This window comes from Lytechinus pictus, unplaced genomic scaffold, assembly GCF_037042905.1.
Source record: "Lytechinus pictus isolate F3 Inbred unplaced genomic scaffold, Lp3.0 scaffold_20, whole genome shotgun sequence".
In the NCBI taxonomy this organism is placed as follows: Eukaryota; Metazoa; Echinodermata; class Echinoidea; order Temnopleuroida; family Toxopneustidae; genus Lytechinus; species Lytechinus pictus.
This window is the reverse complement of record NW_026974141.1, coordinates 3,861,551-3,884,941: the sequence shown is the minus strand read 5'-3', so window position 1 is coordinate 3,884,941 and position 23,391 is coordinate 3,861,551. Positions and strand designations below refer to the sequence as shown.

The window sequence follows — 23,391 nt, the reverse complement described above, 5'->3', positions numbered from 1 at the left end:
TTCGCTCTTCCTTGCGATTGCATTCCTCAAATGGATGTTCACCTCCACACCGAACGCATCTAAGTTTTTGGCGACAATTAGCTATTGTATGTCCAAATCGTTGACATTGGAAGCAACGAATAAGTCAGGGGATGTATTGTTTTTTGGTAGAGTTTTCACCTTTTCGAAGGAAATGATTAAGCTACGAGTAGGGTAATTTGTTTCTTTGTTGTTTGCATCATTAGGCCTATTATTTCCCTTTCTCATAATTCTCTTTACACTTACTACATGTTGTGATTTCAACTCAACGAGTAATTCTTCCTCTGACATTTCCGTGGGGATGTCAGAGATAACACCTTTTAGCGTGATTGTTCTATCAATGGCTTTAACCGGTATGTTACCAATATCTTCAATGTCATGTAGTAACTTATACTGTCTAGTATTTACACACTTGATAAGAATGCCTGACCTAAAGAAATTCATGTTAGCAGGTGCTGATCCAGAACAATTATGGATTGCATTCGCAACTGTCCGCATATTAACATTTCTCAGTGACCTTTCTTTGGCAATGGGCATAATTAATACCGTCATGTTATTATGGTTGGAGGAGGCAGTTGGAGTTTGAAAAACTGATTGGTCATTTCCATCCGAAGAAGAGTCTCCACGGCATGGCGATAAATTCTCTATATTCTGGCTACTGCCTTCTCTCACTTTTCTCTTTTTTCTTCTTAAGCCCCAGTCACAAATAGACAAGGATCCTCACGGATCAACACGGCAATGCCGGCATGATCCGGGGAGGTCCGGGATCGTTTTGCCCTGGATTAAGCGTCGACGAGCGTTGATGACGGCAAACACGGCATCTTCACAAGGATCTACACGGACCATGCCGACAGAGCACGTCGTCTACACGGATCATCTGGTCGTCAACACGGACCAACACGTCAGCAACACGGACCTACACGTCAGCAACACGGACCAACACGTCAGCAATACGGACCAACACGTCAGCTACACGGACCAATACGTCAGCTACCCGGACCAACACGTCAGCTACACGGACCAACACGTCAGCAACACGGACCAACACGTCAGCTACACGAACCAACACGTCAACCACACGGACCATAACGTCAGCTATATTGACAAGCACGGCAAATGAAAATTTGCTCATAAAAATGAGCTGATTCTTGTCAATTTTATTTATTTCATTCATTTTCTCATCCTTGTCGCAACATCGTAATTGATTTCTGAGTGAATTACAAAATAAAAAGTATATAAAAACTCAAAACTTCCTTAACCAGTAAAAACGCTGTTTTATTTTTTTATACAACACAGTTAAATGTTTTTACAGTAGTTGTTAAGTTCTTGAAATGTTAAACAAGAAATTCAATTTTGAATATTTAATCTTACATAAATTAAGCATAATTATGTTAATGTCAACTGTTTAGCAACTACTGAAAAGTTCATAAAGTAAACAGTGTTGTATAACATTGATGGGGAAAAAACACGGACTGCTAAATATACTCCAGGCAGCTACACGGACCTACACGGCAACTACACGGACCTACACGGCAACTACACGAACCTACACGTCAGCAACATGGACCAACACGTCAGCTACACGGACCAACACGTCAGCTACACGGACCAACCCGGATTGCTTGTCTACCCGGCAGTCCACGGATGACGCCGGATGTTTTTGACAGTCAAAAACTGCCGTGTTGGCCTCCCGGACATTCAAGGACCAACACGGACCTCCAAGGATGCCCAAGGCGCCAACACGGATCTCTCCCCGGACCACCCCGGATCAGATCCGGGATGGTCTGGGGTCTATATGTGACTGGGGCTTTACTGTTTTGTTATTAACTACAGACCAATAATCTCCCCCACTATTTTGACCAATGTGATCGGAATCCATCATCAATGACGACGTGTCGGTCATAATGACCACGCGCCGAAATTTGGCGGGAAAATCAAATTTGTGTTAGTTGTGCATGAAACTAAGTTGCAAGACCCAGAAAGTTTGCATACCGAGACCTTTGACAAATCCAAATAGTATTCCAATGTATGTATCTATCTATCAGACAAGCACGTATGTCCAGTTAATAAATCCAGAAAATCCTAAATAAATCCGAGATATAGATTGAAAAAATCAAGAGAAGCCCGCAGCCATGACCTACCTCCTCCGCCGCCGCAGTATTCGTATCATGGAAATATATCGTAGTCTTTCATCCAGACCCAGATCTTTCAAATAACAAATGAATAATAATGAATTAATAATAATAATAATAATAAACAAAGACCCACGATCCTATTCATGTTTAATAACATGGAAATAAAGCGTGGTCTTTTCTCCAGACCCAGTTATAAAAATCATTAAAAAACACAACAACAACAAAACAAAGACTCTGCAATCTTATCAACATTGAATAGCATGAAAATATGGCGTAGTCTTTGCTCCAGACCCAGTTATTTTAAAATAGGAAATTATAAGAAACAATAAAAACAAACAAACAAACAGTATCAGCAAAGACCCCACAATATCATTAATGTAGAATAACCATGTTGTTGTTGTTGCTATCTTGGATTTTAGGGCGCGTATCATATGAATATTTACGCCTATGATTAATTTGTCGTCTTTGTGGTATGCGTTATCACATGGTTTTTATAGTTTGGCTTAATTTGTATTTTAAGAGAACTGGGTGTGGGGTAAAGACAACACTCTAAACCCAAGCATTTTAACTGGGTTTAATTTTGAAGATTGGTCTTAGCCTAGATTTTTTTTTTCAATATTTGTTTATCTTTTGAATAACCGGGTCTAGACGAAAGACTAAGCATAATACTCGTGTTATTCCACAGGAATAAGAATATGACAAAGTTTTATGTTTTTAAGATTGTTTAAATTATTTTTTTAAATGACTGGGTCTGGAATAAAGACAACGCTCTAAACATGTGCTTTTCTACATGGTCTTAATTTGGAGGATTGTTGGTTCTTAGATTCGTTGTTGGGGGTTGGGTTTTTATTGCTTTTTTATTCTTGAAATAATTGTGTCTGGAGGAAATTCTACAATCGATCTTCATGTTATTCCACAGTAATTAGATTATTGGGTATTCGTTTTAGAATATTTGTAAAAACTATTTTATTTTTTTCAAATAATAACCAAGTCTTGAGAAAAGATGATTGATTTACCCATGCATTATTACAATGTTTTGTAGGGGTCTTAGTATTATTTGAAAAAAAAATGGGTTTCTGGGTGTAACTTTTGAAAATTGGTCTTAGATCTGAAGTTTTTTTTTTAATAAACGGGTCTGGAGGAAAGAGTACGTTTTGAATCTCGTGTTATTCCACAAAAATAAGAATATGATAGGGTCTTACGTTAGAAGATTTTTTTGTAATTGTTTTAATGATTAGGTCTGGAATAAAGACAACGCTCTTAACCTCTTTTAAAAGCAGGTTCTTAGGTTGAAGGATTGCTTGGTCTTAGATTTGTAGTTTTTTATTATTACTATTTGCGTTGTTTTGAAAAAAAAATAACTGGGTCTGGCTGAAAGACTACGCTATATGTCCATGTTATCCAGCATTAATAAAGATTATGGGGTCTTTATACTGTTTTTGTTGTTGTGTTTGTTGTTATTTATAATTTTGGAATAACAGGGTTGGGAGAAAGGACTAAACTCTATTTTCATTTTTATTCCACTGGAATATCATCATGGTATCTTAGTTTGGACTTATATTATAATTTTTGAAATAACTGGGTCTGGAAAAAAGACTTTGGACTTATAGTATGATTTTTTAAACAACCGGGTCTGGAAAAAGACTTTGGACTTATATTGTAATTTTTTAAACAACCGGGTCTGGAAAAAGGCTTTGGACTTATATTATAATTTTTTTACTCCAACGGGTCTGGAAAAAAGACTTTGACTTATATCATAATTTTTTAATTAACCGGGTCTCGAAAAAAGACTTTGCACTTTTTGCTATATGAACGCATTAGTATAGGGTTTTAGTTTTTAGTTTTAAGTAACCGGGTCTGGAGAAAAGACTATGCTTGGTTCTGATTTTACTCTTAGCGCATATATTCACAATACTCGCCGTATAAGTTGAAACAACAACAAAGACATTTATTCCACCAGCCTTAATTAACTGGGTCTGGAGAAAAGACTAAGCTCGATTCTCATTTTTATTCCACTGGAATATCATTATCGTATCTTAGTTTGGACTTATATTATAATTTTTTCAATAACCGGGTCTGGATAAAAATTTGGACTTATATAATAATTTTTTAAACAACCGGGTCTGGAAAAAGACTTAAGACTTATGTTATATTTTTTTTAGCAACCGGGTCTGGAAAAAAAGACTTTGGACTTATATTATAATTTTTAATTAACCGGGTCTGGAAAAAAGACTTTGCACTTTTGTGCTATATCATGGACCTATTACCATAGGTCCATCGCTATATGAACGCATTACTATAGGATTTTAGTTTAGATGGATTCGCCAAAAATCCCTTCAAATTTATTACATTTGTGGGTAAAGTCGTTATTACATTTCTGGGCGATCAAAAATTATTACATTTGTGGGTAAAGTGCATTATTACATTTGTGGGTGAAATTATTACATTTGTGGGTAAAGTGTTATTACATTTGTGGGCGTTATTACATTTGTGGGTAAAGTGTTATTACATTTGTGGGCGTTATTACATTTGTGGGTGCAACAGGGGGAGCTGAGAGATCTCGGCCGTCGATCGCGCCGAGAATTGGCGCGCAGCTTTGCCTTGAACATCTACAAAATTTTGTATTGATTTAATTCATGCAAATCCCTATTAATTAATCATGCTATTTATGCGTAAATCATACTTTTTTCCTCTAATTCCCTAAATAACCCCCCAAATGTTCTAATCTTTGGTGTAGAAACTTTGTGGGGTTCTCAGCAAATTAACAAGAAAAAATTGCGATATCAGAACAATTTATTATGTATTATATTGTTTTTTGCAATTATGTATTTCTCTGTATTTTTGGACCTTTTGTTTTTTATTGTTTTTCTTACAATTAACTTTGTCAGGGATTCTTTTTTGAGTAGAATTGAATTTATTTCCGTTAAAAAAACAAATAACAATACGTATAATAATGATACATGTGAATTGATAAATGGAAATCGGGAGGATGGCCCTACTCAGCAGCATCAATCATGGTGCTGCTGGTCTACCGAGGGGTCCTCATATAGCATAGAAAAAAATTACATAAATATGAATTATACACAATATAAGAAATAAAATACCAAAAACAATAAGAAACAAGTGGAATGCCTCTGGCGGTCTCACCTGGATCACGCGATTCAATATAGCAGCAGTGCTGACTTTGAAAACTAATATAACTCGCACAAGATGTTCAGTGATACTTGGTTACTCTTATGTCCAAGTTTTATGAACTTGACCAACATACTTTCAAAGTTATGATGGTAATTCAACAAATACCCGCAATTTGGCCAAAGTTCATTGACCCTAAATGACCTTTGACCTTGATCATGTGACCTGAAACTTGCACCGGATGTTCAGTAATACTTGATAACTATTATGTCTAAGTTTCATGACTCAGATCCATAAACTTTGAAAGTTATGATGGTAATTCAACAGATGCTACCAATTCGGCCAAAGTTCATTGACCCTAAATGACCTTTAACCTTGGTCATGTGACGTGAAACTCATGCAGGATGTTCAGTGATACTTGATTAACATTATGTGTAAGTTTCATGAACTAGGTCCATATATTTTCTAAGTTATGATATGACATTTCAAAAACTTAACCTTAGGTTAAGATTTTGATGTTGATTCCCCCAACATGGTCTAAGTTCATTGACCCTAAATGACCTTTAATCTTGGTCATGTGACATGAAACTCAGGCAGGATGTTTAGTAATATTTGATTAACCGTACGGCCAAGTTTCATGAACTAGGTCCATATACTTTCTAAGTTATGCTGTCATTTCAAAAACCTAACCTTCGTTTAAGATTTGGTGTTGACGCCGCCGCCGTCGGAAAAGTGGCGCCTATAGTCTCACTCTGCTATGCAGGTGAGCAGTGGCGTAACTACGGGGGGGGGGGGGGGGCATGGGGGGGCACGTGCCCCCCCAATCGGCTGACCCCCCCCCCAAAAAAAAAAAACGGGGAAAAGGAGAAAAAGAGGGAGAAAGGAAGAGAAACGTAGTGGGGAAAAAGACATTATTGTTCATTATAATGTTATATTATTTGATAATAATATGTTATGTTATATTACATAAGAAACATTTTTCATAACTTAATGAAACATAATTTGCTCAGGGCCTATGTTTTCATTGCTCCTGATGCTCGCATTGTCTGTTTACCGAGATATATAACCCTGATAAAAACTAAAACCTCCCGTTTTCAAGTCAATATATACCAAACTGCCAAATATATTTCCTCGCACTTCGAGTTATGGTTTTATGTACAACAGTATGCTTCTTTTTCATGACTAAAGTGATTGCCCCATTTTAAGGTCTTAATATAAAACATTTCCTGTCCGTGCTTACGTTAGCAGTAGCGGATTGGTGAAATATGTCTGCTCTCAATGAATTCCTAGAATCAGTCCTTGAAATGTTCCTTTTTCTGATCTGAATATCAAAAATTTTCACCTCGCGCTTCGCGCTCGCACCGTTTGGTTAGTGAACTACCCTTCCCTGACGACTAGTTGCCTCACTCATGTTAGGTGGGAACATAATCTGATTAGGAAACTCAGTCAGGTACCATGGCAAATTCACTTAGGAAATCATTAAAATCTCTGCTCCAGTTGAAGAAGTGATTAATACTACCTACTTCAACGTAGGATGTAGTAATATTTGTCTACAAGATATGACTTTGTGATTTCACTATCTCTTCCTCATCTGTGTTCTTGGAAAACAGAATCCAATGACCCCATGTCGCGCTCGCACCGTTTGGTTAGTGAACTACGTATGGTCTTCGTGAATTCCTACAAACAAGCCTTAAAATGCCCCTCTTCAGGTCTGAATTTCCTAAATTTTCAGCTCGCGCTTCGCGCTCGCAAGATTTGATTAGTGAGATGGGTATGTTAATCATGATTACAAGTGCTTTATGTGCATATGTTTAGATGTAATTCTAACAAAATCAGCAAGCGCTTATTGGCACTCGCATTAGATGACTATGGTGAGATGTGTATACTCTTAACGGATTCCTAAAATATAGTCCTTAAAATCTTCCTGTTTGGGGTCAATATTTACAAAAATTTCGCTCGCATTATTTAGCGAGACAGGTACGTATCATGATTACAAAAGAATTTTATAATGTCCTTTTTTAGGTCTGAATATCAAAAATTTTAAGCTCGCGCTTCGCGCTCGCATTATTTGACCAGTGAGATACATATCCGTTTAATGGCACTGTCCTTAAAATGTCTCTATTAGGTCAGTATACCTGGCAACTGGGCGCGCTGCGCTCACTAAGTGACTCAAAATTTTTGCTCGTGCCCCCCCCAATGCCGTGACCCACGGTACGCCACTGCAGGTGAGACAATAAAATAATCGGTCATAACATCTAGCCCCCCACCCCCCCCTACGTTAACACACCCTACATTTCAATGCATAGGAATTGAGCAACAGAGAATAATGTACAGTCAGACCCAATTTACGATGTGGTTATTAACTACGTTATTAAATGAATTATAAGAAACAGAACATTAAGCATCACGTGGCAATTCATTAAAATATGTCGTACCCCTGTATGAAAACATTCTTTTACAATATTCAGTCCGTGGTTTCGGGAGAGAAAGATTTTTATCAGAACGGAGAGAATATTTATGAGTTGAAAACTGAAATATATTATTCAAGTAAGGCGCACTAATACCATTCAAACTCTTATAAACCATTGAAAGAGTATGTTTTAAGACCATTCACACTCATATAAACCATTGAAAGAGTATGTTTTATACGCGATGATTTTAATGACTCCCAGTTTAAGAGTTGATGAACAGTGTCATTTGATATGTCATCGTAAATGATTGTTTACCCAGTTATTGTGTGTCCGGACGATCAATTTTAGAAAGTCATTTGAAAAATTTACAAGCGAAGTTTCATCATTTTTTAGGAAATATTATAAAGAACAAAATAGATGATTACAACTATTGAATTCATATTTTTAGTGTAATTTAAAGACAAAAAAGAAGGCTTTTAAAATATAAAGTGTCCGGACACCCGACCCGCCATCCTACACATTGTGAAAAATGCAGTTTTATGCCTTAAGAAGCAATTGAAACACCTTTTTCCATGCTTCAAGTGAAATGTGATTTTTTTTTCTCCATTTTTAGGATAATATTCCCTTTTTTCATTCGTTTTAGTTATGAGGAAACCAAGAAGAAAGCCGAGTTTTTGTTGGCAAAGCAACCTCATCGTCCAACGATAGGCATCATCTGTGGGTCTGCTTTGATGGGACTGGCCACGGGACTGGCCGATAAGCTGGAGAAGAAATGCACTGTACCATACAAAGATATTCCTGGCTTCCCCCTTCATACAGGTAAGGAGTGTTGGTGGGAGGGAGAATCATGAAGAGAAAAAAAGGAATAAATTTATAGAGATGGCCGGGCTAAAGATATATCTAAATAAATAGAGTAAAATTCACAAAGCAAAATGCTGAAAAATTCATCAAAATCGGATGACAAATAACGAAGTTATTGAATTTTAAAGTTTTTCAATAGTTTGTGAAAACAGTTGTTATACAGTGCGTCCCACAAAAAACGAAACCGAGATTTATCGATGATTTATCATAACTTAATCGCAAATACAATAGACAAATGACCTACCATTTTAAAGCTTAGAATCTTCTCTTTCATCTGAAATTACTTCGATTATTTCTTATTCACGCATGAGTGAGCAAAAACAATTTGAAAAGGCGATACCAAAAAGTCACTTGGCGGGCCGTTTCTGGGTTTTAAAATGAAAACCACATTTTTAAAAAAGTTCAATATCTGCTCTTTAATTTGATACCTGAATCACAGAAAATGGTCAAGAAATAACAAAGTTCTGGTTATTTGAAATAAGGCTTGAATTTCAATAATTTCATAAAATGAAGAGGCTTTACAGGCTAGCGTTCAAACTCACTCGACACTCCGTTTTGTTGACGATCAGCCATGCATTAAGTCTTTTGTTACCGTGCGATAGCTTCAGTGGGAAACCAGGGAAAACGCGTTTATTTAATGAAATTATGGAAATACAAGCATTGTTTCGAGGGATCATAACTTTTTTACTACTTGACCATTTTCTATGATTTAGGTATCAAAGAAAAGAGAAGATATTGAACTTTTTAGTCATGTGATTTTCTTTTTGAAATTCAGATACCCCCCGCCAAATGAGTTTTTGGCATCCTTTTTTCGAATTGTTTTTGCTCAATCATGCGTGAATGAGGAATAATCTAAGTAATACCAGATGAAAGAAGAGATTCTAAGCTTTACTTTGGTAGGTCATTTGTCTATTTTATTTATGATTAAGTTATGATAAATCATCGCTAAATCTCGGTTTCGTTTTTTCTGGGACGCACTGTATATGCACATCGTAATGAATATTCATTACGTTAGTTGATGATGTCACATCCCCCACTTTCCTTGTTCTTATGTTATTACATGAAATCATAAATGTTTCATTATTCCATACATGCGTAAATGACGTGTCTCCCTTATAATGAAATAAGTTGTGGCAATACATAACTAATGCACTTATCAGTTGTCAGTCCAATTGTTTTAGTTCTTGGTAGAAAATTTTTGATTAGACCTAATTTCATATAATAAAATACAAAAGAACAAGTTGGGATATGATATCATCAGCCCACCAATGAATATTCATAAAGACATGCCTAGAACTGTTTCACCGGAATAGTGCAAATCTTTAAAATTGAATAACTTCGTTATTCGTTATCCGATTTTGATCAAATTTTCAGCATTTTGCTTTGTGAATTTTACTCCTAGATATAAATATCTCGAGCCTTTTCCATCACTTAAATTGCGCCAGTATCATTTTCTTAAGATAAAATCTTTAACTTTAAATAAATAACATAAAATTATTTTGTTCTGCGAGGTTCAAATATCGGGCAGAGATCACACTCTTTGTAAATTTCACATCACCACTTGAGATGAGGAATGACGTAAGGGCTCCACGCTTACCCTTTTTTCTACTGGTCCAACCTGATCATGTCGGACCGGTAGATTCTCATTTTGTTCCCATTTTTACTGGTCCAAAAAAATAAAGAAAGACTTATTTATCTTTGCTTTCTTTTATTGCTTAGTGTTACCCCCCCCCCCCCGATAAAGAACAGTACACACACACACAACATAGGCCTTATTTATAAGATACATTTTTGAGACAATAATATTAACAAAGCCATTTTTTATGTACAGAAGAGAAGAAAACATCATTTGTATCCCTTTGATATATTTTTTACTAGTCATGTCCGACCAGCAAATCTGGCTATATTTCTGAAAAGCTACTGGTTCGACCAGTAGCCAGTAGCGTACGCAAGGGGGGGGGGGCTTTACATGGGTTCACCCCCCTTAAATTTTTTTTTAAATTATTAAAATTACTTACGCTGTATCATTGAGTTGAGAAATGAAAAAAACTTAAGTTGAACCAATTTTGTACGCAGCGAGGTGGTCACAGGGGTCTTTTGGGGTTCACCCCCCCCCCTTTTCAAACATCCTGCGTACGCTACTGGGCCCGACAGCAAATTTTACCGGTCCGGACCGGCGCCAGTGTAGCGCGCTGTATAGAAGCGGAAGATTGTTGCGCTTGTTGGTGCGTCGTGGTCTAGTGGTTCTGACTCTCGCCTTTGAAACAGAGGGTCATGTGTTCGCGAATCGTAGCCATGGCGTATTTTCCTTCAGCAAGAAACTCGACCCAGGTGAGGTGAATGGGTACCCGGCAGGAGTAATTCCTTGCATGCACTGATCGCCGGTGACGGTAGCTCGAGCTAAAGCCGGGGTAATAATAGCAGCGCTTTGCAGGGGGGGGCGACAAATATTTTCATCAACATTTTTCTCGCTTGGCCGCTATAATCTGTTTTTTTTTTTTTTTTTGGTTTTTCGGGGGTAATCCTAACTAAAGACTGAAGTTTTAAGTATATGTTAGTTTTCATTGTTATAAACAAGATAAGGTATCTCACGTGGTCTTAATGTATAATGCGAACGCGAAGCGCGAGCTCAAATTCTGTGGTATTTTATGTCCTTAGACCTAAAGATTCTGAGGAGATTGTATAAGAAAAGATAAGGATCCAACTAAACAAATTATATTATAGTAACGTGAAAAGGGACTCAATTAGGACTATTTTTAGTGATTAATGAAGAGGATACAAGTATAACTAATTAAGTAATGAGAGTGAGAAGCGCGAGCTCAATATTCTGATATTCCGACCTGAAAACTGGACAGTCTAAGCGCGTTTTTATTCAAATAAAGAATATGCTGTGTGTCTCAAACAATAATGCGAGCGCGAAGCACGAGCTTAATTTTCTTATATACTGACATGATAAAGGAGCATTTCGACAAATTTTGGTAAGAATTTCCAAAGAGAATAGGTAACTCACAAATCAAACAATACGAGCGCGCAGTGCGAGCTGAAAATTTTGATGTATATAAACAATTTGTGTAAATCAAACAAAATAATGAAAGCTTGATGTGCGAGCTAAAATATTGCGTGCAAATTGATTTCAGAACTGGATATATAAGTGCCATTTAATCCTCTTGTATGGGATTCATTACATGCGAGCGCGAAGCGCGAGCTAAAATTTGTATATAAAGTCTATTTTCCAAATTTTCCCCTCACCTTTTTTGTTTCCTTTCGGGGTTGGGCCGGCCGTTACGAGGCTGTAAATTACACGTCATGGGTATGATACTTCTTTCTTAGTTTTCTTTCTGTTTTTCATAGTTTCTATCAATTTAAATAGTACATTTTTTTCTGCAGGTTGTCAAAAAATAGGGGGGGGGGCCGGGGCCGGCTCGGCCCCCTCCTGGATCCGCGCCTGTCGCTTTGTATCCTCTGGCAAAAAGCGCTTTATAAATCCAGCTACATGTATTACTATTTATCATTATTGTCGTACCAGCTACTCGCAGGTCAATAAGCAACCTTGTGATGAGTATCGAAACTGTGTATCAATTATCAATTAATTGATTTTATTTAAACTGACCAGTCTTCCGATTTAAGGATATTGCTAGATTGAGACAAAACTCAAAGAAAATGGAAATCCCTCTTACCTCGATGCAGTTTTCTTGCAAACAAAAGAAGCCCCTGTGTCACCCACAAATGTAATAATCGCTCACAAATGTAATAACGCCCACAAATGTAATAACACTTTACCCACAAATGTAATAACGCCCACAAATGTAATAACACTTTACCCACAAATGTAATCATTTCACCCACAAATGTAATAATGCACTTTACCCACAAATGCAATAATTTTTGATCGCCCACAAATGTAATAATGACTTCACCCACAAATGTAATAAATTTGAAGGGATTTTTGGCGAATCCGTTCTAAACTAAAATCCTGTAGTAATGCGTTCATATAGCGATTGACCTATTGTAATAGATCTATGATATAGCACAAAAGTGCAGTTTTTTTTTTCCAGACCCGGTTAATTAAAAAAATATAATGTAAGTCCAAAGTCTTTTTTCCAGACCCGGTTGATTAAAAAATTATGATATAAGTCCAAAGTCTTTTTTCCAGACCCGGTTATTTCAAAAATTATAATATAAGTCCAAAGTCTTTTTTCCAGACCCGGTTGTTTCAAAAATTAAAGTATAAGTCCAAAGTCTTTTTTCCAGACCCAGTTGTTTCAAAAATTATGATATAAGTCCAAAGTCTTTTTCCAGACCCGGTTATTAAAAAAATTATAATATTAGTCCAAAGTCTTTTTTCCAGACCCGGTTGTTTAAAACAATTATGATATAAGTCCAAAGTCTTTTTTCCAGACCCGGTTATTTTAAAAATTATGATATAAGTCCAAAGTCTTTTTTCCAGACCCGGTTGTTTAAAAAATTATAATATAAGTCCAAACTAAGATATGATAATGATATTCCAGTGGAATGGAAATGAGAATCGAGCTTATTCTTTTCTCCGGACCAAGTTAATCAAAACTGGTGGAATTAATGTCTTTGTTGTTGTGTTAACTGATACGGCGCATATTGTGAATATATGTGTTAAGAGTAAATTGAGAATCAATCATAGTCTTTTCTCCAGACCTGGTAACTAAAAACTAAAACCATATAGTCATGCGTTCATATAGCACAAAGAGCAAAGTTTTTTTTCCAGACCCGGTTCATTCAAAAATGATAATATCAGTCCAAACTAAGATATGATAATGATATTCAAGTGGAATTGAAATGAGAATCGAGCTTATTCTTTTCTCCAGACCCAGTTAATAAAAACTGGTGGAATTAATGTCTTTGTTGTTTTGTTAACTGATACGGCGCATATTGTGAATATATGTGCTAAGAGTAAATTGAGAATCAATCATATTCTTTTCTCCAGACCTGGTAACTAAAAACTAAAACCATATAGTCATGCGTTCATATAGCACAAAGTGCAAAGTTTTTTTTTCCAGACCCGGTTCATTAAAAAATGATAATATCAGTCAAAGTCTTTTTTCCAGACCCGGTTGTTTAAAAAATTATAATATAAGTCCAAAGTCTTTTTTCCAGACCCGGTTGTTTAAAAAATTATAATATAAGTCCAAACGAAGATACGATAATGATATTCCAGTGGAATAAAATGTTGTTGTTTTAGCTTATACGTCGCGTATCATCCAGTGGTGCATATTTGTGCCAATCAAAATAAGAATCGAACTTAGTCTTTTCTCCAGACCCAGTTAATTAAAACTGGTGGAATAAATGTCTTTGTTGTTGTTTTAACTTATACGGCGCTTGTTGTGAATATATGCGCTAAGAGTAAATTGAGGATCAAGCGTAGTCTTTTCTCCAGACCCAGTTACTTAAAACTAAAAACTAAAACCCTTTACCCACAAATGTAATAATTTCACCCCACAAATGTAATAATGCACTTTACCCACATATGTTACAAAATTTGAAGGGATTTTTGGCGAATCTGTTCTGAAATAAAACCCTATAGTAATGCGTTCATATAGTGCAAAGTCACAGTCTTTTTTTCTCTAGACCTGGTTATATAAAACATTTAAACAATCTTCCAAATAAGATCCCAAAATTAATTCTTCTTATTGTTGAATAACGTGTGTGTGTGTGTGTGTGTATTTGAGTTTTGTCAGACGTGTATCAATCAGAAATGATTATTTACGTCTGGGACCGACCTTTAACGTCACCATCCGAAAGACGTGACCAGGGCTCGAACCTCTGCATCAATTTGTAACTTCCCCACATAGCTTGGATTACAGGCGCACGCCACAACGCCCAGTTTAGCGTAGTCTTTCTTCCAGACCCAAATATTTCAAATAGCAAATAATAAATAATAATTAAAAAAAAAACCAAAGACCCCACGATTTTATTAATGTTGAAAAAAGGGAAACATAGCATAGTCTTTCCTAATGACCCAGTTATGAACAAAAATCATTCAAAAACAAAAGAACAACAAAAACAACCAAAAACAGACCCCGCAATCTTTTCAACATTGAATAGCGTGTGTGTGTGTGTGTGTCTGTGTGTATTTGAGTTTTATCAGACGTGCATCAATCAGATATGGTTATTTACGTCTGGGACCATCCGAAACACGTGACCAGGGCTCGAACCTCTGCATCAATTTGTAACTTCCCCACATAGCTTGGATAACAGGCGCACGCCACAACGCCCAGTTTACACACACACACACACACAAACGCCCAGTTAGTATCGAAATATGGTGTAGTCTTTGTTCCAGCCCCGGTTATATCACAATTGCATATCATAAAGAACACTATTAACAAAGACCCCACTATCTCATTGATGTTGAATAACTTGAAAATATAACGTAGTCTTTCTTTAAGACCCAGTTATTTTAAAATAACAAATCATAGAAAAGATATATAATACTAATAAAACAAAGGCCCCACAGTCTTATTGATGTTGAATAACATGGAAATATAGCGTAGTTTTTCCTCCAGACCCACTTATTTTAAAATTACAAATAATTTTTAAAGAGTCAACAAGAAACAAAGACCCCCAATATCTTATTAATGTTAAATAGCATGGGAATATAGCGTGTTTTTTTCTCCAGACCCAGTTATAAAAATCATTAAAAAACACAACAACAACAAAACAAAAACCCTGCAATCTTATCAACATTGAATAGCATGGAAATATGGAGTAGTCTTTGCTCCAGACCCAGTTATTTCAAAATAGGAAATTATCAGAAACAATCAAAAGAAACAAACAGTATCAGTAAAGACCCCACAATATCACTGATGTAGAATAATGTTGTTGTTTTTATCTTGGATTTTAAGGCGCGTATAATATAAATATTTACGCCTATGATTAATTTGTCGTCTTTGTGGTATGCGATATCACATGGTTTTTATAGTTTGGCTTAATTTGTACTTTTTAGAGAACTGGGGGTGGGGTAAAGACAAAACTCAAAACTCAAGCATTTTAACTGGGTTTAATTTTGAAGATTGGTCTTAGCCTTGATTTTTTTTCAATATTTGTTTATCTTTAAAATAACCGGGTCTAGACGAAAGACTAAGCATAATACTCGTGTTATTCCACAGGAATAAGAATATGACAAAGTTTTATGTTTTTAAGATTGTTTAAATTATTTTTTAAATGACTGGTCCTGGAATAAAGACAACGCTCTAAACATGTGCTTTTCTACATGGTCTTAATTTGGAGGATTGTTGGTTCTTAGATTCGTTGTTGGGGGTTGGGTTTTTTATTGCTTTTTTATTCTTGAAATAACTGTGTCTGGAGGAAATTCTACAATCGATCTTCATGTTATTCTACAGTAATTAGATTATCGGGTATTCGTTTTAGAATATTTGTAAAAACTATTTTATTTTTTTCAAATAATAACTAAGTCTTGAGAAAAGATGATTGATTTACCCATGCATTATTACAATGTTTTGTAGGGGTCTAAGTATTATTTTTTTTAAATGGGGTAAAGGTGTGGGGTAAAGAGTATTTTTTTCTGGGTGTAACTTTTGAAAATTGGTTTTAGATTTGAAGTATTTAAAAATTCATTGTTTAAATAACTGGGTCTTGAGGAAAGAGTACGTTTTGAATCTCGTCTTATTCCACAAGAATAAGAATATGATAGGGTCTTACGTTAGAAGATTTTTTTTGTAATTTTTTCAATGATTAGGTCTGGAATAAAGACAACGCTCTTAACCTCTTTTTAAAACTGGTTCTTAGGTTGAAGGATTGCTTGGTCTTAGATTTGTAGTTTTTTATTATTACTATCGGCGTTATTTTGAAAAAAATAACTCGGTCTGGCTGAAAGACTACTCTATGTCCATGTTATCCAGCATTAACATGATTATGGGGTCTTTGTACTGTTTGTGTTGTTGTATTGTTATTTATAATTTTGGAATAACAGGGTTTAGAGAAAAGACTAAGCTCAGTTTTCATTTTTATTCCAATGGAATATCATTATGGTATCTTAGTTTGGACTTATATTATGATTTTTGAAATAACCAGGTCTGGAAAAAAGACTTTGGACTTATAGTATATATTTTTTTAAACAACCGGGTCTGGAAAAAAGGTTTTGGACTTATATTATGATTTTTTTACTCAAACGGGTCTGGAAAAAAGGCTTTGGACTTATATTATAATTTTTGAATTAACCAGGTCTGGAAAAAAGACTTTGCACTTTTGTGCTATATGAACGCATTACTTTAGGGTTTTAGTTTTTAGTTTTAAGTAACCGGGTCTGGAGAAAAGACTACGCTTGGTTCTGAATTTACTCTTAGCGCATATATTCACAATACGCGCCGTATAGGTTCAAACAACAACAAAGACATTTATTCCACCAGCTTTAATTAACTAGGTCTGGAGAAAAGACTAAGCGCAATTCTCATTTTTATTCCACTTGAATATCATTGTCGTATCTTAGTTTGGACTTATATTATGATTTTTGAAATAACCGGGTCTGGAAAAAAGACTTTGGACTTATAGTATAATTTTTGAAACAACCGGGTCTGGAAAAAAGGCTTTGGACTTATATTTTTTTACTCAAACGGGTCTGGAAAAAAGACTGACTTTATTATAATTTTTGAATTAACCAGGTCTGGAAAAAAGACTTTGCACTTTTGTGCTATATGAACGCATTACTTTAGGGTTTTAGTTTTTAGTTTTAAGTAACCGGGTCTGGAGAAAAGACTACGCTTGGTTCTGAATTTACTCTTAGTGCATATATTCACAATACGCGCCGTATAAGTTCAAACAACAACAAAGACATTTATTCCACCAGCTTTAATTAACTAGGTCTGGAGAAAAGACTAAGCTCGATTCTCATTTTTATTCCACTTGAATATCATTATCGTATCTTAGTTTGGACTTACATTATAATTTTTGAAACAACCGGGTCTGAAAAAAAGGCTTTGGACTTACATTATAATTGTTAAACAACCGGGTCTGGAAAAAAAGACTTTGGACTTATATTATAATTTTTGAAATAACCAGGTCTGGAAAAAAGACTTTGGACTTATATTATAATTTTTGAATCAACTGGGTCTGGAAAAAAGACTTTGGACTTATATTTTTTTAAACAACTGGGTCTGGAAAAAAGACTTTAGACTTATATTATAATTTTTGAAACAACCAGGTCTGGAAAAAAGACTTCGGACTTATATTATAATTTTTGAAATAACCGGGTCTGGAAAAAAGACTTTGGACTTATATTATAATTTTTTAAACAACCGGGACTGGAAAAAAGACTTTGGACTTATATCATAATTTTTTAAACAACCGGGTCTGGAAAAAAGACTTTGGACCTACATTATAATTTTTAATTAACCGGGTCTGGAAAAAAGACTTTGCACTTTTGTGCTATATCATAGGTCCATTGCTATATGGACGCATACTACAGGATTTTGTTTAGAACGGATTCGCCAAAAATCCCTTCAAATTTATTACATTTGTGGGTAAAGTCATTATTACATTTGTGGGCGATCAAAAATTATTACATTTGTGGGTAAAGTGCATTATTATATTTGTGGGTGAAATTATTACATTTGTGGGTAAAGTGTTATTACATTTGTGGGCGTTATTACATTTGTGGGTAAAGTGTTATTACATTTGTGGGTGCAACAGCCCCCCCCCCCCACGGAAATTTTCCTATTATATTTTGATCTGTTTTTGTGATTTTGTTTATTTTTGTCTGTATTGAAAACCCGTTGGTAATTCATGAGGGTTATTGTGGACATTTTTGGGTTAAAGCATGCATGCTCAGGGCCTCTGAATATGTTGCGTAGCCAGATAGTTTTTAATGAGATCGCATATCAATGCACCATGATGTTTAAAGGACAAATTCCCCCAAACAAAAAGTTGATTTGAGAAAAAGAGAAAAATCCTACAAGCATAACACTTAAAATTTCATCAAAATCGGATGTGAAATAAGAAAGTTATGACGTTTCAAACTTTCGCTTAATTACACAAAACAGTTATAGGCATATCCTGGTCGGTATGGAAATGAGGGGACTGATGACGTCACTCACTATTTCTTTTGCAATGTATTACAGTATGTGAAATATGAAATATTCTAAGTTCTTCCTCATTTTCCTTTGATACAATGTTTTCTTCCTCCCTGAACTAATGGAATTACCATCGTTTTAACATTCTATTGTTCAGTCAAGTTGGTCCTTTTTGTCACATCTGTAAAAATTGAAGTATTGTATAATTAAAATAATTAAAAAAAAAGAAATAGTGAGGGACATCATCGACCCTCTCATTTGCATGTCACTGAGTTGTGCATAATAACTGTTTGTTGAAAAATAAGCGAAACTTTGAAATGTCATAACTTTCTCATTTAAAACCGATTTGGATGAAATTGTCAGCATTATTCTTGTTTGATTTTTCTGTATCGATTCAAATCAACATTTTTCTGGGGTGGACTTGACCTTTAAGCATGACTTTGACTCCCATTTAGCTCCCTGTGGTTACAGCCCGCTGGCATTCCTAATTTCTATAACCCTTCTTGTAGGCTTGTTGCAAATTACAGTTTGAGTGAGCCTTCCTCATGAGGGTTGGTTCAAACAAGGCCTAGTTTAATATCAATATTACGAAACTTATTTTGGAACAAATGAACTTAATTTTTCAGTTAAAGGATACGTTGGTCAGGTCTACTTTGGGGAACTGAATGGAAAGTCTGTGGTGGTGATGCAGGGAGATTTTCATCTTTATGAGGGACACTCACCATTCAAGGTAGGTAGTCATTTTATACAACTCTCAAAAATGTTCTGTAATCTGATTGGTCCAGATCGGATCACATGATATTCAGTGAACTGCACTATTGCATCCAAAATGCACTGTCCTACACTCTGACGTCATACCAAAAGTACTATCCTGCACTCTGACGTCAGAGTGCAGGATAGTGCGAGGTCTGGAATTATCTAGAATTATCTAGAATTTAAATCAAATTCGTGGCAACTCGGTAACATTGGGGAGGGGGAGGACGTTGTGTAAAACAAACAATGCACGCGCTCTTGTGCATAGAGGACCTAACTAATGAACTCTGTCCTTGACTCGCCAAATGGATATACCGCACTCGGTCCTGCGGACCTCGGTGCGGTATATCCATTGGCTCTTCTCGCACATCGTTCATTATTTGGCCCTGCATGCACGTGCTTATGTGCATTATATTTTGTATATTAATGTATTTTTTCACTCGAATTTCTCCTCGATCTGCCCTCCAGCTCTGATTCCATGAATTATGTCATGCCTATAATTTATATTAAGCAGCTTTTTAGCACATGTGCCATACTGCGCCCCTCGTTTTTTGTTATACTCTTCACACTACTGCCGCAAAGCATCCTGTTCATAGTGGCGTACAGACCACGAAGAAAAGGAATGGAAAAAGAAAAGGGTGAAACATAGTATTCTCTGGACATCACAAAATTGAAATTTTTTATTAAAAATGTCAAAATTTTTGCTTGCTGGCTTCGCTCGCTCGCAACTTTTTTTTTAAAAGATAAATTCTACCCGATACGCAATAGGCCTATCTGGCCCTCTAAAAATTGTTGCCTCATTACACCATATACGTCTGTTCATACCATGATATGACCGGGACATTGTCGGCTCTTGCCCCCCCCCCCCCTGGTCACTGACCCCTGTTACGCCGCTGTCTGAGACATTAAGACCGGAGCAATTGTCGCAGGAGCAGATGTCGTAGAACAGGCATACGTTAATTCCTCCCCTTCTGAAAGTTGTTCTTATTACCCCACTGTTAAAAAAAACCTCCCTGGACCAAAATTCCCTCCAAAACTACCGCCCAGTTTCAAACTTACCTTTTTTGTTCAAGATTCTTGAAAGGATTGTGTTCTCTCAATTGTCAGAATACCTTCCGGATTATGATTTGCTCGAACCTTTCCAGTCAAGTTGTAGGTCCAATCATAGTGTAGAAACACTTCTTTCTGATTCGTCTAATTATATCCTAAGAGGCACGGATAAAGGAACACCACAGCTCTTTTGCTGTTAGACCTGTCCTCCGCCTTCACACTATCCTTTTGAAATACTTAGTTTACTCGGTGTTAAGGGTGAGGCTTACAAGTGGTTTGAGTCTTATCTCTCATTCCATTCTAAGATTGTTTGTGTTATCGGTTATATGTCTGATGCTTTGCCTCTCTCTTGCGGAGTACCACAGGGTTCTGTTGGCGGGCCAACTTTCTTCTCGATTTATTTATTAGGATTGCGACAAGCTCTGTTGAAATACGGCATAAAATACCATATTCATGCAGACGACATCCAACTCATGGTTTCCTTTAACTCGGATGAATTGGCTGCAGAAAGTTCCATTCATCGTCTTAAATGTTGCATGGTTGATGTTCACAATTGGCTGACTTCTCAGTCACTTGAGTCGAATCCAGCCAAATGTGAATTTCTTCTCTTTGGCTCCAAAGTACAGCTTAGTAAAGTCCACATCGACTCCATCCCATTTTCTGGCCTCACTGTTAATTTGTCAAGTTTTTGTCGCACAATCTCGGTCATGTCGGTAGGCCTATAGTTTTTTATTCTCACATGACAATGTCATATCACATCTCTTTTATTGGCAGACCAATTGCGAAATATCGGCTTTCTTAGGAAATACTTGTCTCGACCGGCCACAGAAAAATTGGTTCACGTTTTCATTTCGTCCCGTCTCGATTTTGGTAATTCCCTTTTGTTCAATCGACCATAGAATCAGTTAGTCAAAGTTCAGAAACTTCAAAATGCTGCCGCTCGCATTGTTTCATTATCCACCAGGCGCACTCACATTACTCCTATTTTAAGATCCTTACATTGGCTCCCTGTAAAACAACGCATTATGTTCAAGATTTTTGTTAACTTTCCACTGTATCCATGGCTCTTCTCCCCAGTACCTCATTTCACTGATCAAAAGTTATACCCCTTCAAGATCCTTATGCTCCTCCTCTTCCATTTCTCTCGTTACCCACAAAGTTTCCAAAACCTGAGGGAAAGATCGTTTGTTCACTCATCCCCCAAGTTGATGATGATGATGATGCACAGCATTTGTATAGCGCCATATATCTGTCAAAGACATTCAAAGGCGCATTGGAGGAGCCAGCCAATCTGGGTCGCCAAGGGCGCGCACACAGAACTGTGCGCCGAAGGTCTCTCCTCCCCATAACTGGTTGGGGAATGCAGGTGGACCACTACACCGGGGTTTCCCCCTACTCTTATTCGAATAATGCAGTGGGTTCTTAACGTGCAAAGGGTGTGATTCTCCTCTACACGGGGCCTCCATTTAACGTCCTATCCGAGGGACGGAGTGTTTTCCACTGTAGCATAGCCTGCATCTATGAAACAGGGGAGAGACGTTTACACAAAACGCACTGGCTTCAGTTATGGAATATAGCCTCCCTGAAAATATTAAAACAGTGCTTGTATACCTCTGAAACTTTCAAACAACTCCTTAAAACATTTCTCTTCAATTCTTCTTAATTTCCTTTATAAATTCCTTAAAAGCGCCTTGAGTACTCTACAGAGTGGATTTGGCGCAATATAACTATAATTATTACTATTGTTATCTCTTGTAGTCAAAATTACAATCATATTTCTGACTAAATTCTGAGGATGAAAGATAATTGTTAAACCCTTTTCTCTTTGTCGCCCTCTTTGTTTCAGGTTATTATGCCTGTGCGTGTCCTGAATCACATGGGCGTGAAGACCCTGATCGTAACGAATGCTGGTGGTGGAATGAATCCTGACTACAATGTCGGTGACATCATGCTCATGATTGATCACATTGGTATTCCAACAATGACCGGTTCAAATCCCCTTCGTGGCTTGAACGACGAAAGGTACTTCCCCTCTTAACACTTTCCTTGTAGACCTCCCGGGGCCGATTGCACGAAAGGGTCTTTCCAAGGACCGTCTTTCGTGTCGCCCATCTTTTATGATGCGCTATAAGCGGGGTGTTTCTGAAATTTATGATAAACAAATAAAATTCGTAAGCTTGCTTTTAAATCAAATTTTATACAATTTCATGAGATAACACATCATTTTATAAACAAATATTTTGTTTATTTTAACGGACAAATAAAATATATTTGCAGATAATTTATTTGAAATGCGTTTCACATGGCGTATCATAAAAGATGGGCGACTCGAAAGACGGTCCTTGGAAAGACCCTTTCGTGCAATCGGCCCCCGAAATCTGTGAAAGATTTTTTTATCAATTTCCTGTCCTTATAAGCAGAATGAAAGGTGTTTCCCATCATAACACTCTTTAGGTGGTTTCAAACCGCCTCGATCACAAGAATCCCCGTTAAATTACGAGAACTTTTTAAGGCTAAAAAATACCCATTAATTATTCCTTCATTCACACCGCCCCGAAACATACCCTTCAGGATAAATTCCTGAAGTTACGAGCATGCGCAGTATGGTCTGTATAAGCAGGCAAGGCACGAGATTCAAAATCACTAGCCCAGCAGCCACCCACGGCGCCCGTAGTCTACAACTATAGACCCACATCTGCAGTGTGTGTATCACAGCTGATTCAAGGAGTCTGCATAGCAGACTAGGTCTACTAGAGCCTGCAGATCTGGAAATGGCTCGCTTCGCTCGCCCTTTCAGGCTGGTTTGCTTCGCAAACCAGCTGCAGATCCCACTTCACGAGCCATTCAGAGTCTGCATAGCAGACTACGGCGCCCGCGCCCAACGACACGCTGGGCTAAAAGTTCCCGTAAATTGATACCTGCGACCTTGGAAAAATCCCCGCGAAAGTTCTCGTAATTTTGTCAAGTACCTAC

At 36.7% G+C, this 23,391-nt stretch overlaps 1 protein-coding gene across 1 annotated transcript in view; it reads left to right on the top strand.

Moving 5' to 3' along the window:
• Positions 1 to 1,472: 1,472 nt before the first annotated feature.
• The window catches only part of LOC129282880 (purine nucleoside phosphorylase-like), a 30,905-nt gene continuing 8,986 nt past the window's right edge, over positions 1,473 to 23,391 (top strand). The window contains exons 1-4 of the mRNA XM_064115130.1: positions 1,473 to 1,612; positions 8,340 to 8,515; positions 19,242 to 19,345; positions 22,265 to 22,440. Of these exons, the coding sequence (XP_063971200.1) occupies positions 1,473 to 1,612; positions 8,340 to 8,515; positions 19,242 to 19,345; positions 22,265 to 22,440 (596 nt within the window). The remainder of the gene's footprint in view (positions 1,613 to 8,339; positions 8,516 to 19,241; positions 19,346 to 22,264; positions 22,441 to 23,391) is intronic.